The 15,927-nt window shown below is 39.9% G+C and overlaps 1 protein-coding gene across 1 annotated transcript; it reads left to right on the forward strand.

Moving 5' to 3' along the window:
* The first annotated feature begins 7 nt into the window (after positions 1-7).
* Positions 8-15,495, forward strand: LOC110682561. The gene is made up of 13 exons (XM_021858917.1): positions 8-204; positions 290-448; positions 600-851; positions 925-1,044; positions 1,800-1,880; positions 2,562-2,654; positions 3,518-3,613; positions 4,431-4,484; positions 4,589-4,792; positions 5,499-5,624; positions 13,237-13,302; positions 14,061-14,363; positions 14,625-15,495. The coding sequence occupies exons 1-13, from the start codon at positions 142-144 to the stop codon at positions 15,090-15,092; spliced, it is 2,085 nt and encodes a 694-aa protein (XP_021714609.1). The 5' UTR covers positions 8-141; the 3' UTR covers positions 15,093-15,495.
* Positions 15,496-15,927: the final 432 nt, after the last annotated feature.

Consider the following 15,927-nt stretch of genomic DNA (forward strand, 5'->3'; position numbering starts at 1 on the left):
CCCCAACACAGAAAGGAAAAAAAAAAAAACGTTATTAAACGAGGGAGGAAGTTAATTTTGGTTTTCTGAGATAAAAGTGCGAAAAATAATCGACAAGGCAAAGGAGGCAGTGATCAGTGATCACTCAAGGAGGATACAGAGATGAGGAAGCGCGATCTTGCCATTCTCATGCTCGCTGCTTTCGCCATTTTTTTCTCTCTCCAGGTTTGTTAAACCTTCAAAACCCTAGACTTTCTTTTTTCAATTTGAATTTGAATTTGAATTGACCTAATTTTTCTGTCTGGAATAGCACGAGGGAGACTTGTCGTTTAGGGAGGCATGGTTTCATCTGTTGGATGATTACCCCATCAAATACGAAGCCGATCGCCTTCCTCCGCCCATCGTCGCCGATCTCAACGGTGATGGCAAGATTGAGGTCCTCGTTGCCACTCATGATGCTAAAATTCAGGTTTTCTGTTCTTCTTATTCAAGTTTTATGATTTATTATCATTGTTAGAATATGCTATTTGTTAAAATCTCAATTAACTTAGTCTGTATATTTAGAGTTGAATTGATTGCTTTACCAAATACCAAATGATTGCATTTCTATATTTATTTAGGTGCTGGAGCCGCATGCTAGACGTGTTGATGAGGGATTTAGTGAAGCGCGTGTTCTTGCTGAGGTTACATTGTTGCCTGACAAAGTCCGTGTTGCCTCTGGGAGACGCGCTGTTGCTATGGCAACCGGTGTTATCGATCGAAACTACCGCAAAGGCCAGCCTCGTAAGCAGGTTTTGGTGGTAGTCACATCAGGATGGTCCGTCATGTGTTTTGACCATAATCTTAAAAAGTTATGGGAAGCTAATTTGCAGGTATGCGCTGTTGCTATGGCAACTGGTATTATCCAAGGCTTGTTATTCACATTACTTGCTCTATGCTCTGCAGGAGGATTTTCCTCATAATGCTCACCACAGAGAGGTTGCAATTTCAATAAGCAATTATACTATCAAGCATGGAGATACGGGACTCATTATTGTTGGTGGAAGGATGGAAGTGCAACCTCATGTATGTCTAACTTTATTATCAACTGTTGCGTAACAAAGACGTTTTACATTTTTTCTTGTGTAATATTGAGAATAAGACATATATATATATATATATATATATATATATATATATATATATATATATAGGAAGAGTCATTTCATGAAGTAATCGCAGAAGATTAGCTTGAGCAATCACTAATGAAGCTTTTCCTTAATCCTCAGTGGTTCCTTTATTAGCACACAAGTAAATGAGCTACCATTAAGCTAATATATTGGTTATTCATGTCAAAAACCAACTTCTTATATAACCAACCTATGATTTTAGCTATAAAACCAAGAGATTGTTGGTGTTCAGCTGCACGCAAAGTGTTCACATGGCAGCGCTCCATACATGCCTGATGCTGCACACTGGTGAAACAAATCAGTTCCTTAAATCAGCATTTGATGCTGGCTGTACCCCTTTAGCATACTCCCCAGTGCATGTTGTGCATTTCTCGTGCTGGTTGCACAGATCCTATATACAGTGCATTCATAACAATTTAGATTAGCAGCCAACCAAAATCTCATCTCCAAACTTAGTTCAATGGTACTTTTTGCTTAATGCTCAACTCTCCACAAGCAATATTTCTAGGCATAATCCACAAAAGCTGCTCTTATGTTTATTTTTAATTTTTTTTATTTTATTTAATAATCAAGTCAACATTCCATCCTTTGCCACCCTATTGTGATTGATATCACAGATTGTTAAATTGTGTGCCGTACTTTTGGCTGCAGATATTTTTAGATCCTTTTGAGGAGATGGGTATGGCTGAGAAGAATGCAGAACAGCATAGGAGAAGTGCAGGTGAAACTGAGGTATAAATAGTGTAAGCATGATGTATTGCAGTTTATAATTTTTCTTTTTCGCTCGTGGTCCAGTATAATACCCCTTGTTAAGAATATATACCCCATCAATTGTTAAGAATATATACTAAGGTGGGTATAAATACAACATGGTGTATTAGGTACGAAACTATTAGTATATCATTTTTTCAACAGTTGTGTTCTTTCTGCCGTGTGATCCTTCTCTGTTACAATGTTTTTCTAAAAACCTTTGAAATGGTTGCTGTCTGCCCTACTCCTAAACACTGCATGCGTGTGTACAAATCTCATTCTCTTTAACACAAAAGTATCTAAATGACCAAAACTTCATATGGCTTGTGTCAGTTTTCTGTGTGTCATAAGTCACACCCAATGCCTAGTAGAGTCACAGATTTCAATTATTGGTTTTTCTTACTCACTATATTACATTTTTTCCTCTGGCTGCTCATGTTTATGGCTCAAGGTGCGAAAATGTGGATTATCTTCTACAAAGAGTGCTGGTTTTTGCTGCTATGCTATAATGTTCTGCTTTATATCCTCTAGTTAACATTTTCTTGAATCAAGTATTTGAACTAAAATTATTTTAATCTGATCATCAAACCCATGAAGTGAATTTGTCTTCCTTTTATGTAATGTTGATTCAAATTCAACGTTTATAAATTGTTTGTGTCACAGTCTGTGGAGAATGAAGTTGTGGATTTGCGGCACTTTGCATTTTATGCATTTGCTGGTAAAAGTGGCCAGCTCCGATGGAGTAGAAAGAACGAGGTTTGTCCTTTCTCTGTGTATAATGCATTTGTGGGTGATGGAGTTATACCCCCTGTCCATCCTGGAATCTCTTCACTTTATATAATTACTTATTCACTGCACCAATCTTGAGAAAGCATATACTGTAATTTACCTTTGTAAAAAAAAAATCTTGCTTTCACTTGTTACAGTGATCCACAGTGATGTAATGCCTGCACATCATTAACCTGCTTGGTTTGTGTCCTTGCCATGGATTAAAAGATTTTGTTTATATAGTATATATGTGGATTTCAATCGAAATATACTTGTTATAGTGAGATTGTATGTGCCTACTAATATCCATTGCTTTAATTTTTTGCTTACATATCTTTTTTATTCAATATTTTATCATAATTACCTGTATATATAGATCATGTATTTTATTGTTTCCTTGTTTCTAATATATGGTTGTGTTCTTGTTCCTTGACAAATGATTTGGACACTTGGAAAGCTATTGGTTGCCAAATGCTAATAACTTGTGACAGATAATAATATTTCTAGATAATCACATCTTTCTTAATTCAAGGTCTCTTTGTGTCCTGTGCTCCGGTCAGGAATTTTAAAGGAAAGAACTGACCCCATTGTTATTATTAATATATGAATTATACCATATAAACGTTAAGAAATAATAGCACATTGTGGGTTTTTTTAAGTCTTTGCTTTTGGGTATTGCACATATTGGAAACTTTAAAATATTAAGCATTTCCTGGTGTTTCCCCCATTATACTCTATGCTGTTTCATTAACTGCAATTTTAGGATTTGTATAATTATTGTAAGATTACTCACCACGTATGACTGTAGCTGTACCTATATATTGACTTAACAACCCTCCCTGTGTTTGAAGAAAATTGAAGCGCAATCCTCAGATGCATCCATGTTGATTCCACAACATAATTACAAGCTTGATGCTCACTCTTTACACAGTCGACATCCTGGAGAGGTGAGCTCATGAGACATGACCAGTATTTTGCTGAACTGTCCAAGTGTCACAATCTTTTTCTATTTTCCTGAGATTGTAACTCTGTAATATTATGGTTACTTTTGTTGGTCTGTGGAGTTCTATGTCAAGATTATCTGTCTCTCTTTTATTTCCACTGAAATTTATAAAGCACCCTGGATGAGTTGCTGTAGAATAAGATTGGCTGATATTGTCTTTTTCGATGTTGGTAGTTGATATCATATTGGGCTTTTAATTATTTTTTATTGAACGAGTTTCCAAAATGGTATTTGAAGCAAAAAGGTAAAAAAGATGATTAAGAATTTTAGAGTTTTCAGACTCCACACCAAAAATTTCGACTCGTCTTCAATAAAAAAAATCCCCACTAGTATCCATTTAGGCTATTAGTCCTGATCATCACGAGGCTAAAACTAGTGCTTTATAAAGTTTTCCAAGCACTTTAGTGACTTTAAAATAGTTGCTATGTAATTTAGCGATTTTGTTCCAACACGGGAAAAAAAAAATTTGGGTTTCCTAATACTATATGGACATTATTCTTGGAAAAAGTTTACTGACCAATTTTGGAATTTGTTCACTTCCAACACAGTTATGGGAAATCATATCTTTTCCTGTTATCTCTCAAGCTAAATACTGTTTGAAATGTTAATTATCGAGTCTTTGTTTGTTAAAAATAAGGCATCGGGATGCTGTATTTTATCATTGATGTGATTCTTCTATAATGTGCTACCTTTTGCTTTTAATGTATGCTGTATAGATGTTTTTGCCAAACAGTAGCTCACTTAAACTTCCTAACCTACAGTTTGAGTGCAGAGAATTTAGAGAATCTATCCTGGGAGTAATGCCACATCATTGGGTAAGCTGTATTCCCCCCCCCCTCCCCAAACACACACATGAGTATGTATTTTGATTTTTACTGTTTATTGATTAAGGTGTATACTATTTCGAGTTTAATAACAGGATAGGCGGGAAGATACTAGTTTTCAGTTGGCCCATTTCAGACGACACAAGAGGAAGACATTAAAGAAGCTGTCTGGGAAAAAAACTAACTATCCTTTCCATAAGCCTGAAGAACATCATCCTCCAGGAAAAGATTCAACTAAAAAGATTTCAAACATGATTGGGAAAGCTGCAAACTATGCTGGCTCATCTAAAAAAAATAAGGTGCTTCATGTACTAAATTGTTAATTGAGAATATTTTGATATGGTGATCTTGCTTTTGCTGTCTTTTCTGAACATGACTTAATTAGGATATGCTGTGAAGTGAGGTTATTATCTCAGTGGGCAACTGTCTGAATAAAATAATTGAAATCCATGAAAATCAATCCATTTTTCTGTGCATATTGTAGCTTGTATTTTCCTATGTTTCTTAATACTTCCTCCGTTACGAATTACTCGCAACAAAAGGGTATTATTTGTGAGACATAAAATATTTCTTTGTTGCGAGTAATATGTAATGGAGGGAGTACATGCAACTAGTTGACTTCATTATACACTCTTTTAAAGTCAACTTGTTGCATGTAAAATTGTGAAGTACATGTCAATACTACTTCAGTGTCAATTAATTATGACAGATGATTATGTTACGACTTTCACAGAACCATTTTTAGGCTTTTGAAAATCGTAATTCATCAAGAAAAGGTCAAGATGTGTCTAGGATCATAACAGTATGTTAGAAACGATTCTGGGGGGATATTGTTCATAAAGTTACCTTTTATGCATGTGATTTGGATATCCTCTGATTGGACCTTCTGACTGCTAGTTGATTGCTCAGTTGTGGGTGGCTGTGATTTCTTTTCTGTTTCTCTGCATGATGAGTATATCTTCTGGGTGCACTATATGATATACGTAACTTAGTTTTCTGTTACAGGCAATGCCATACGTACCCACAATAACAAACCTCACACAACTTTGGTGGGTGCCTAATGTTGTTGTGGCCCATGAAAAAGAGGGCATTGAAGCTCTGCATTTGGCATCTGGTCGTACACTTTGCAAGGTGAGCAATTACTTTTAAGAGGTTAGCTTTTATTTGTTACGTGTTGATGTTTTAAAAAGTTTGGCACTACAAATTCATCGTGGTTTTCCTTTTAAAGCTTCCAAACTGAAAGTTGTCCCTACTCTAGAAACATGAAGCGTCTTCTGTTAGGTTCCTTTCATGTAATTTTGCTCCTATGCTGTCAAAAAAGTAGATTAGTCCACAAATTAGAGAAAAGTTCAAGCAATAGTGCTCAATTTAAGTTACAGGGATCTTTATTTGACTGCCTTTCTTCTAATAATATATTCTCTTGTTTTTTCTTTTGTGGATAAGAGGTTGGTGATGGGGATACTTAGTGCTGGGGGTGTGTGGGGGTTGTGTTGTGGATAAGAGGTTGGTGATGGGGATATTTAGGGCAGGGTGGTATATTGGAACGGAATGCGTGGACTAGGAATAATCAAAAGGGTCGAAAGATTGTAATTTGATTAATTAAGCTTGAAGCTCGCGAAAAGGGTAACAATGGCTTTAGGCTATCACTCTATGAGTTCTCAAAACAATATTCAGCATACTCTCTCTATTCTCACTCCTTCTATTTATACAACCATACGTACTACATAATTGGACAAAAGCCTTAATTGCTAATTTACTACAACTTGTCACTAAGCTAAAGTTACCACAGTGAAAAGACAATAAACCAAAATAGTCCCCTACCATCTCAGTTGCTTATGTTAGGTGAAGGAGAGGTGATCTGCTGCGCCTGTTGCTTTTGTCCCTGCCTTGGTCTCCTACTGTACACCGAAAGGGGTTGAGGTTGTGGGTGTATTGCAATACCGCCCCCAAAAGAGTCACCTTGTCCTCAAGGTGGAAGCTCGAAAAGAGCTCATTGTTTGCCTCGGCATCCTCCCAAGTGGACTCAAACTCGGGCACTCCCAGCCACTTGATTAATACCTCGAACCGTCCATGGTGTCCCCCCTTTTTCCTCAGCTCTAGCACACTCTCTGGTTCAGCTACCAAATCCAACTCCGGCGTGAGTTGAGAGGGTATTGTGGGGGAGCCAGGAATATCTCCAATCGCGCGCTTCAATTGAGAAACATGAAACACGGGATGGATTCGGCATTGCTGAAGCAACTTGTAAGCAACCTTTCCCTGTCGTTGCACTATCTCATATGGACCATAGAAACGTGATGCTAGTTTCTCAAAAGGCCTTCTTGCTAGTGATCTCTGCTTATAGGGCTGGAGCTTGAGAAAAACAAAGTTCCCAACCTGAAACTCCTCGTCCCTACGCTTCCCATCTGCATTTTTCTTCATGATTTGCTGGGCCGAGCTAGATTGAGCTTTAATTCATCAAGCATCATATCTTGTTCTTGCAGTAATTCATCAACTGTGCCCACAACCGATTGTCCTGCTCCCACCCTGATTAATTTAGGTGGTTCCCTGCCGTACACTGCGAGAAAAGGGGTGATTTGAGTCGAAGATTGAGGCGTGGTATTATACGAATATTCGGCCCACGGAAGCCACTTAGCCCAAGCTTTCGGTTGTCCACTAGCAAAACAACGGAGATAAGTTTCTAATCTCTTATTCACCACCTCGGATTGCCCGTCTGTTTGGGGGTGATAAGATGTACTCCGCTTCAATTCTGTACCCTGCATATGAAATAGCTCTCTCTAGAAAATGCTGAGAAACACCCGATCTTTATCCGATACAATGCTTGCTGGAATACCATGCAACCTTACTACCTCTCTAACGAAAATTTCAGCCACCGTATAGGCCGTGAATGGGTGCTTCAACCCAATAAAATGGGCAAACTTTGATAGCCTTTCCGCACCCCCAAATCTTATCAACTCCCTTCGAATTTGGCAAGCGTTCTATGAAATCCATACTTATATCCTCCCAAATTCACTCCGGAATTGGCAATAGTTGCAATAACCCCGCCGGAGATTGTTGGGATTGCTTGTTTCGTTGGCAGATCGGACAACTCCTGATATAATTGGCCACGTCTCGGTGTGCCCACCTTCCGGCGAGTCGTGATAAGCCTTAAACAAGGCTGACTTATGGGAGGCCCGCCTTTCGGCGAGTCGTGATAAGCCTTAAACAAGGCTGACTTATGGGAGGAATCCCTTGGAATAACCACTCTTCCTTTGTACATCACACGGTGGTTTTCTACCATATAACCCGAAGGTCCCTGCCATTCTCCATCTCAGCTTTTAATTTCTGTCGCCCTTCATCCCTCGCAATATCCTCTTTCAAACTGCTCCAATCTACTACTTGCGTGACTACCAGCGCTCCTTAGGGCATCAGCCACCCGGTTGCCACCCCGGGTTTGTATTGTAATTCGAAGTCGAAACCAATCAATTTGCGCACCCATTTTTGATATTCCAACCCGATCTCGCGTTGTTGGGTGATATACTGGAGGCTTTGTTGGTCGCTTCGAATCACAAATTTTCTTCCAAAGAGGTAGTGCTTCCATTTCTCCACTGCTAGGCACACCGCCATAAGTTCCTTCTCGTAGATGGATTTACTCCGACCTCTAGGACCGAGCACCTTGCTAAAGAAGGCTACTGGTCTACCTTCTTGCATCAATACGACTCCGTGTCCCACCTCGGAAGTATCCTACTCCACAGTGAAAACCTTGGAAAAATCCGGCATAGTGAGTACCGGAGTGGACACCATCGCTTCTTTCAAGGGGTGAGTCCTCCTTTAGTTGCTGGTAAGTGGTCTGGCAATATGTGCATAATGGTGGATGAATTTTCTGTAATAACCCGTTAACCCCAAAAAAACCCTTTAATTCTCTTAAGGTCTTTGGAGTGGGCCATTTTATCATGGATCCAACTTTATCAAAGTCCAGTGCCACACCCTCACTAGAAATAATACGACCCAAGTAAGTAAGACCTTCCAAACACTTTTTATATTTAGCAAACAATGAGTTTTTCTCCTAACATAGCAAGTACCAATTTCAAGTGAGTTATGTGTTTACTAGCACTATACAGAAGAATATCGTCAAAAAACACAAGGACAAATTTGCGTAAAAATGGACGATATACCTCATTCATTAGGGATTGAAATGTGGCCGGAGCATTAGCTAAGCCGAAAGGCATCACTAAAAACTCGTAGTGTCCTTCATGTGTCTGAAATGTCGTTTTGTGGGTGTCTTCCAATCTAACAAGGATTTGGTGGTAACTGGCCTTAAGGTCATGGTGAAAACTTGAGCCCCGTGTTGTTCATCTAAGAGCTCGTCAATCACCGGAATGGGGTATTTGTCGCGAATCGTTTCCTTGTGAAGGGCTCGGTAATCCACACAAAATCGCCATGAACCATCTTTCTTGTTTACTAGCAACACCGGGCTCGAAAAGGGGCTTATAGAAAGACGAATGATTCCCGCCATCAATATTTCCAGAATCAACTTCTCAATTTCATCTTTTTGAAATTGCGGATACCGATAAGGTCAAACACTCACGGGGTTGCTTCCTTCCTTGAGTATTATTGAGTGTTCGTATCCCTTAGTCGGAGGTAGCCCTTTTGGTTCCTTAAATACCCCCTCAAATTCCCCCGACACCTCTTGAAGAAAGGCTGGAATCGTGTCCCCTGCCTCTTCTTTTTGTTGTTCCACTGAGTTCAACTCTTTTTGTTGTTCCAGTGAGTTCAACTCCACTAGCACGCCACTTCCTTGCTTCTGAAGCGTTTTGATCATGGCTTTGAGGGTGACGTTAGTTTTCGAGGGTTGGATCTCCCTTAATTGTCACCATTCGATCCTTCAAAGTGAAACTCATCTCTTGTAACTTCCAATTAGTGAGCATGGCTCCTAATTTTTCCAACCATTGTACCCCGAGAATCACATCGGAGTTGCCTAATTGTAGAGTGACAGTCTCACCATTCCCCAGTGACACTCCGAACGCTCCATCCCCCGTAATTCTCAACCCGAGCCTCTCCACCGGTGGCAATGATATGTAATTGTGCGTTGCGCCGGGGTCGATCATGACCACCACATTCTGTCCATTAATCTCCCCTTTGAGTCTCATAGTTTTCGGATTGGACAATTCGATAATGGAATTCATGGAAATAGTGGTGGCCGTTATCTCCTCGTCTTCCCCCTGAGTTTCCCATGGTTGCCAACTCGCTGTGCTCCTCGTCTTCCTCTTCATCTACCAGGGCACGCTCAGCCAAATGAACAAACGTGCGTGGGTCCTGTCCAACGACCATCACATCTAAAACACACGCCTTTGGCTTTCTTTTCCTGAATTTCCCTTTCAGTCAACCGCCGGACGTTACCGCTCAACTGGGTGGAGCTTGGGTTGCTACGGTGTTGATAGGTGGATGTGGGTTGGGTGACGGAAGCTGTTGAACTTTGTGGGGCTGAATAGTTGGGGTGGTGGGTTCGGTAAGGTTTGCTGGTTTGGATTTGTGGGTTTGTGTACGTGGTGGGTTGAAGATTTGGGTTGTGTGTTTGGGTTGGGCCCACCCTTAATAAGTTGAAGCTGGTCTTCAATTGAAGTAAGAGTATGGGCCTGGCTTGGCATACGCTCCACTGGGCTTCTTTAGTGCGTTGACCCGATTTCGTTCCTCGACACGAATTGCCAAGTCCATGGCATCCTCGAGGTTTATCAGATTCAACATTCAAATCTCAGCTCTAATTTCCTCCTTAAGGCCATTCACAAACTGTCCTTTCATGATACTTTCAGGGATGTCGGTTAACGGAGATGCCTTCTCAATGAACAACCTCCGATATTCCACCACTGCGCTCGTGTGGGTCACCGCCAACCACTGCTCGTGGAGGGTCCCCGCGTTCATGGGCTTGAACCAGAGTCAGTACCCGCATCTTCATATCCTCCCAATGGATCACTGGTCGCCAACGATGTTCCCATTGGTACCACCTTAACGCATCGTCTCCATGGCCACAACCGCCGCCTCCGCGAGCCGGTCAATCTGAAAATATTGTTCCCCTCGTAGAACCACCCATCTGGGTCGGATTCGTCAAACATCGGCATGTCGTGTTTTCTGTACTTCCAATTATCTGTCGTGGTGGTGTCGGAATGATCCTCCAACGGGGTCCCAATTTCCGAAGCGGATTCCGGAATTCCTCCTCCTCCGGACATGTGTTCATCCACCAGAATTGGCTAGGGTATGTTTGGTTGTGGTTGTCTGGGTTACTTGTTGTCCTTAATGGTGGCCAGGACCCCTCGAATTTCGTCAAAGAATTTCTCTTGACTAGACTTCATCAGGGCGTTCTGTTGATTTTGCTCGTTGCGAAATCGATCGACGCGGCTCTCCAACACCTTTCTCACGTCATCAATGGCGTCTCTGTTCTTACGTGCTTCTTCTTCCTGGGCCTTCACAGCGTATGTCGGAGATTCTCTCCGTCTCCGACTTTTTCCAGCAACGTTTCCATCTGTTCCTCCAAGGCGGCTAACCGTTCCACCGTCACCTTCGGGGGGTTGTCGGTAGGGATGTTCAAAAATACCTGACTCGGTTGTCCCGACTTGCAAATTTCGGACTCGGTCAAACACCCAGCCGTACCGGTGTCGACACGACGCGACCCGGGTGCGGACACGGAATCTGGGTCGGACCCTTGGGTGAAAAAGTTGACTTGTCAATTGTGAACCCTAGATCTAAAATAGAAGGACAGATTCACCAAACCAAGAGCCTAAACCTTAGGGTTTTTGATCGAAAGTGAAAAACGAGCAGTTTGACACCAAGAAGTTGCCGGATTTCTTTGCCGGCGACGGAAAACTGGTTCTTTGAGTCTCGAGTTCTCTCCCATTCAATTTCAAGTGCAATTTCTGTTTTCTTTTATTTTCTTTTAACGTGGGTGGGGTAGGCAGTCTTGAAAATTGAAATAGTGAATGTGGGGGTGGGTGGAAAACTCACGTGATTTATAATTTTATTTACTGTTTCTTTCTTTTCTGTTTTACAGTACTGCTTTTATGTCTTTTTAAAAGCTGAATAATAAATACTATAAACTTTTACTTCGACCTATTTTTACTTACCTTAAACTTTAATTTTTTTTTTCCTTAAAAAAAAACTCTTAATATTTTTTAAATTGTCGTGTCCCCGAGTCCAAATTTAAAATATGGACTCTTTTAAAACGTGTCCGAGGATCCTTAATTTTATAATATTTCGAGTCTGACACTTGGACCCATACCCTAGTCCGACACCCGTACCCGAGTCCGAGCTTCCTAGGTCCCAACCCGAAAACCCGCCAACCCGCTGACCCGCTGACCCGACTATAAAGGCGTACACATATAGTCACTTTTAGCCTTGTAGGGTTTTTGTTTTAACACATATATACTTCCCCCTTCCCCAAGTAGCCGCCCAACCTTTGTCTCTTCATTTTCTTTCTTAACTCCTACTCTTCTAGATCTTGCCATCTTGACTCTCCTCTTACTTCATACAAATAAGCTCCTCAATCCACCATCTTCTCTCTCGTAGATGTCATCATGAAAGGCTAGCTTCAGTTTACTGCAGCGGTAACGACCCAACACAGAGCAACCATTGAATTTGAAGAATACCTCTATAAACCACAATTGCTATTGAAAATCAAGTCACATACCTCAGTTTTATTTGAATGAATTTGTGTTAATGTTTTGTTTTTCATTAAATTGGGATTTGTTCATTTAATTGATACTAATGAGGTTGTAATTCATATGATATTATTTGGATTTGATTGATTTTTTTTTTTTTTTTTTGGGTTTGGTTGAGTCGTCGTGCATTAAAAGCCATGGATAAAAACATAAGTTAGGATAAAAACATAAGTTTGAGATTTAATTATTATTTGTAAATTTTAATTCTATGTGAATTTCAACCATATTTCTAGATGTAATTTACGGTTTTTTTCTCATCCTTTTTTTTTTTTTTTTTTTTTTAATATTCAAATTATTGACTACAATAGACAAGCATAAAGATAATACAAATACTAGAAGGAGATTGAACTTGGATTATAAAGTCGATGTTGTAAATTTTGGCTCTTGATTAGCAGGTAGACTTTAGAAGTTCGGGTACCTTGTGACCTACCCGAATTTTCCGGGTCGGGTCATGGGACGAGTTCCAAACTACCCGAAGATTGGGTACCCGAAAACCCGGGTACCCGGATTTGAACACCCCTAGTTGTAGGAGCCATACCTGCTCTGATACCAAATGGAACGGAATGCGTGGACTAGGAATAATCAAAAGGGTCGAAAGGTTGTAATTTGATTAATTAAGCTTGAAGCTTGCGAAAAGGGTAACAATGGCTTTAGGCCATCACTCTCTGAGTTCTCAATACAATATTCAGCATACTCTCTCTATTTTCACTCCTATTTATACTACCATAGCTACTAAATAATTGGACAAAAGCCTTAATTGCTAATTTACTACTTGTCACTAAGCTAAAGTTACCACAGTGAAAAGAGAATAAACCAAAATAGTCCCCTGCCATCTCAGAGAACCGTTGCTTGTGTTGGTGAAGGAGAGGTGATCTGCTGCGCCTGTTGCTTTTGTCCCTGCCTTGGGCTCCTGCTGTACACCAAAAGGGGTTGAGGTTGTGGGTGTATTGCATATATATTAACTTGTTGATACATATGCGATTTGTTTCTTTCAATGCATAATTTATTTTTTTGCATTATCTGATCAATTTCTACATGAAACTAACTGATTCAAACAGCTTCAACTTCAAGAAGGTGGACTTCATGCTGATATCAATGGAGATGGAGTGTTAGATCATGTACAGGCAAGTGGCTCTTCAACTGGTATTTGTTCGCATGTTTGCCTGTTTGGTACAATTATGTTTTTTTGGAAGATTGGCGTGTAATAGATTTAAGCTACAATGACCAAGTTGGCACTGTAGTTGGATTTTTGTAAGTTTGGGAGTATCATTTCTTTGACAATGAAAAGTTTTTCTGATCTAAACAAAGCCAATCATCCCTCTAATTTTGTTCCATCATCATACCAGACTTGTCTATTACAGTATTATAATAATTCCATGTTCTCATTTACCCTCACACTATTTGATGATAAGATGACTGTAGTAAAGATGGAATATTCTACTATGAACAACCATTGCATTTAGTATAACAGGGTAGGGTCAATGCTTTATGAAATTGCACCGAAGCATTATGACTCAGCCACTTCATTGGGTTTTGTCTGCAATGAAACTTAAACAATGAGAAATGTGAACAAGGAATATCTCAGTAGAAGATCTCAAACAAAAGCATGTTTGTCTTGATGCCTTATTTACTGTTTATATAATCAATATGGAAGACTTCAAACAAAAGCATGTTTTTCTTTATGTTTAATTATTCCTTGACCTGCTGAATACTATGTGTTCAGAGATTAATTTTTCTAGAGCCTGAGCATAGGATCAGCAGGGCATGATGGTGTCAGCTGACCTGGGTTTTTACTTATTCTAATTTGCATTGCAAATTGTTATTGTCTTCTTTTGAGTGTTTGGAACTGAAATTATAGGTAATATATTATATTTTTCTGCAGGTGGTGGGTGGAAATGGTGCTGAACAAACAGTTGTGAGTGGATCTATGGAAGTACTCCGACCTTGCTGGGCAGTAGCTACCTCTGGAGTGCCAGTGCGAGAACAGCTCTTCAATGCCTCTATTTGTCATCATTATTCTCCTTTTAACTTATTTCAACATGGTGAATTCTCCCGAGGTTTTAGCAGAGCTCAAGATGTTAGCTCCCTGGAGGTTGCCACGCCAATTCTTATTCCTAGAGATGATGGTCATCATCATCGGAAGGGAAGCCATGGGGATGTCATCTTTTTAACAAGTAGAGGGGAGGTATGATTTGTAACCTTTATTTTGTGTGTGTGTGTGCTCGCTCGCATAAATTAATATGAGGTTTGTATTATACTTGAAAGTATGATAGTTAAGGCTTCACTATGCATTATTCATATCTGACATACTGATGTAACCACACTGGTATTGCTGGAATTGTTACAAGAATTGGAAGAAACACAATTATCTCTTGCTCGTTCCCTTGACTTGAAATCTATGCGCATCATCTGCTTTGTTGATGCTTTAATTTTGAATTTGTTTCAGGTGACTTCATACTCTCCTGGTGAACATGGGCACGAGGCAGTCTGGCAGTGGCAGATCATGACAGGGGCAACTTGGTCTAATCTACCATCGCCCTCTGGAATGATGGAATCTGGCAATGTGGTTCCTACACTAAAACCGTTTTCACTGCAGGTCCATGATAATCGACAATTAATTCTTGTAGCTGGAGATCAAGAGGCTATAGTTATATCTGTTGATGGAAGCATCTTGACAACACTTGAACTTCCTGCACCACCAACACATGCTCTGGTTTCTGCAGATTTCTCAAATGATGGGCTGAATGACATCATCCTAGTTACTGCAAATGGGGTGTATGGCTTTGTTCAATCCAGGCAGCCGGGTGCCCTCTTCTTTAGCACTTTGGTTGGTTGCCTCATTGTTGTGATGGGAGTCATATTTGTTACCCAGCATTTGAACTCTATGAATGGGAAACCTCGTGCTCCCAGATGATTGTTGAAAAAGTGATTATTGAAATTGGAAACAACTGCAATTATACACTTCAAATGTATCATGCCCAAGAACAATGGGGGCATATACTTTAAATAGAAAGGTGAGAAGGCTTGCAGCTCGCTACGATGGAGGTATTTCCATCTCACTTTAACTCGAGCTTTGGGATCCTGTTGGTTATACTTGCTTGTAAATTTGCAGCTCTTGTTCTTTTGTACCCTTTTTTTGGAGGGACTTGTATTTAAATTAGGTTTTGATTAGTTAAGGCTGGAACTTTTTTCTTTTGCTGTAGTTTCTTATTATCAATGACCTTTTTTTTTTTTTTTGACAAGATAAATATCATTTTTAATTGCTATTAGTTTTGCAGCAGAGTTTATAGAGCATCTTTCAGGCTAAAAGCTACAAATATTTCCCCTTTTATGAATTATCATTATCATGCTCAATAATCTGCTCTTCCGTTCAAATAAGTTGAGTTGCGGGGATGTTGCGGGTTGAGCCTCTATATTTGAAAGAGGTGAGCTGTCCACGTAGTCTGTGTTGAGTGATTGATTTATTGTTTCCAATCTAAACCATCCTGAATCCTGATGACCCTGCTCTTAATGTTCTTGAGGCATCTATTCTGAGATTCTCTATGTTGGAAAGACTCAACAAACACATATTTCTTTTCTTTTTGAAAGCTAAGATTATGAGGTTTTACATATGGTATTATGGTGTGATGTACTCTGTATTATCTTACATTTTCGTAAATTCCTCTTGTACTTTCATTAATCCTTGTTAATCTTACAAGTCAGTGATTATTCTTTTTCCTCAGCTCCCAACGACTAATAGTTGGCACGTT

Source organism: Chenopodium quinoa, unplaced genomic scaffold (genome assembly GCF_001683475.1).
Source record: "Chenopodium quinoa cultivar QQ74 unplaced genomic scaffold, ASM168347v1, whole genome shotgun sequence".
NCBI lineage: Eukaryota > Viridiplantae > Streptophyta > Magnoliopsida > Caryophyllales > Amaranthaceae > Chenopodium > Chenopodium quinoa.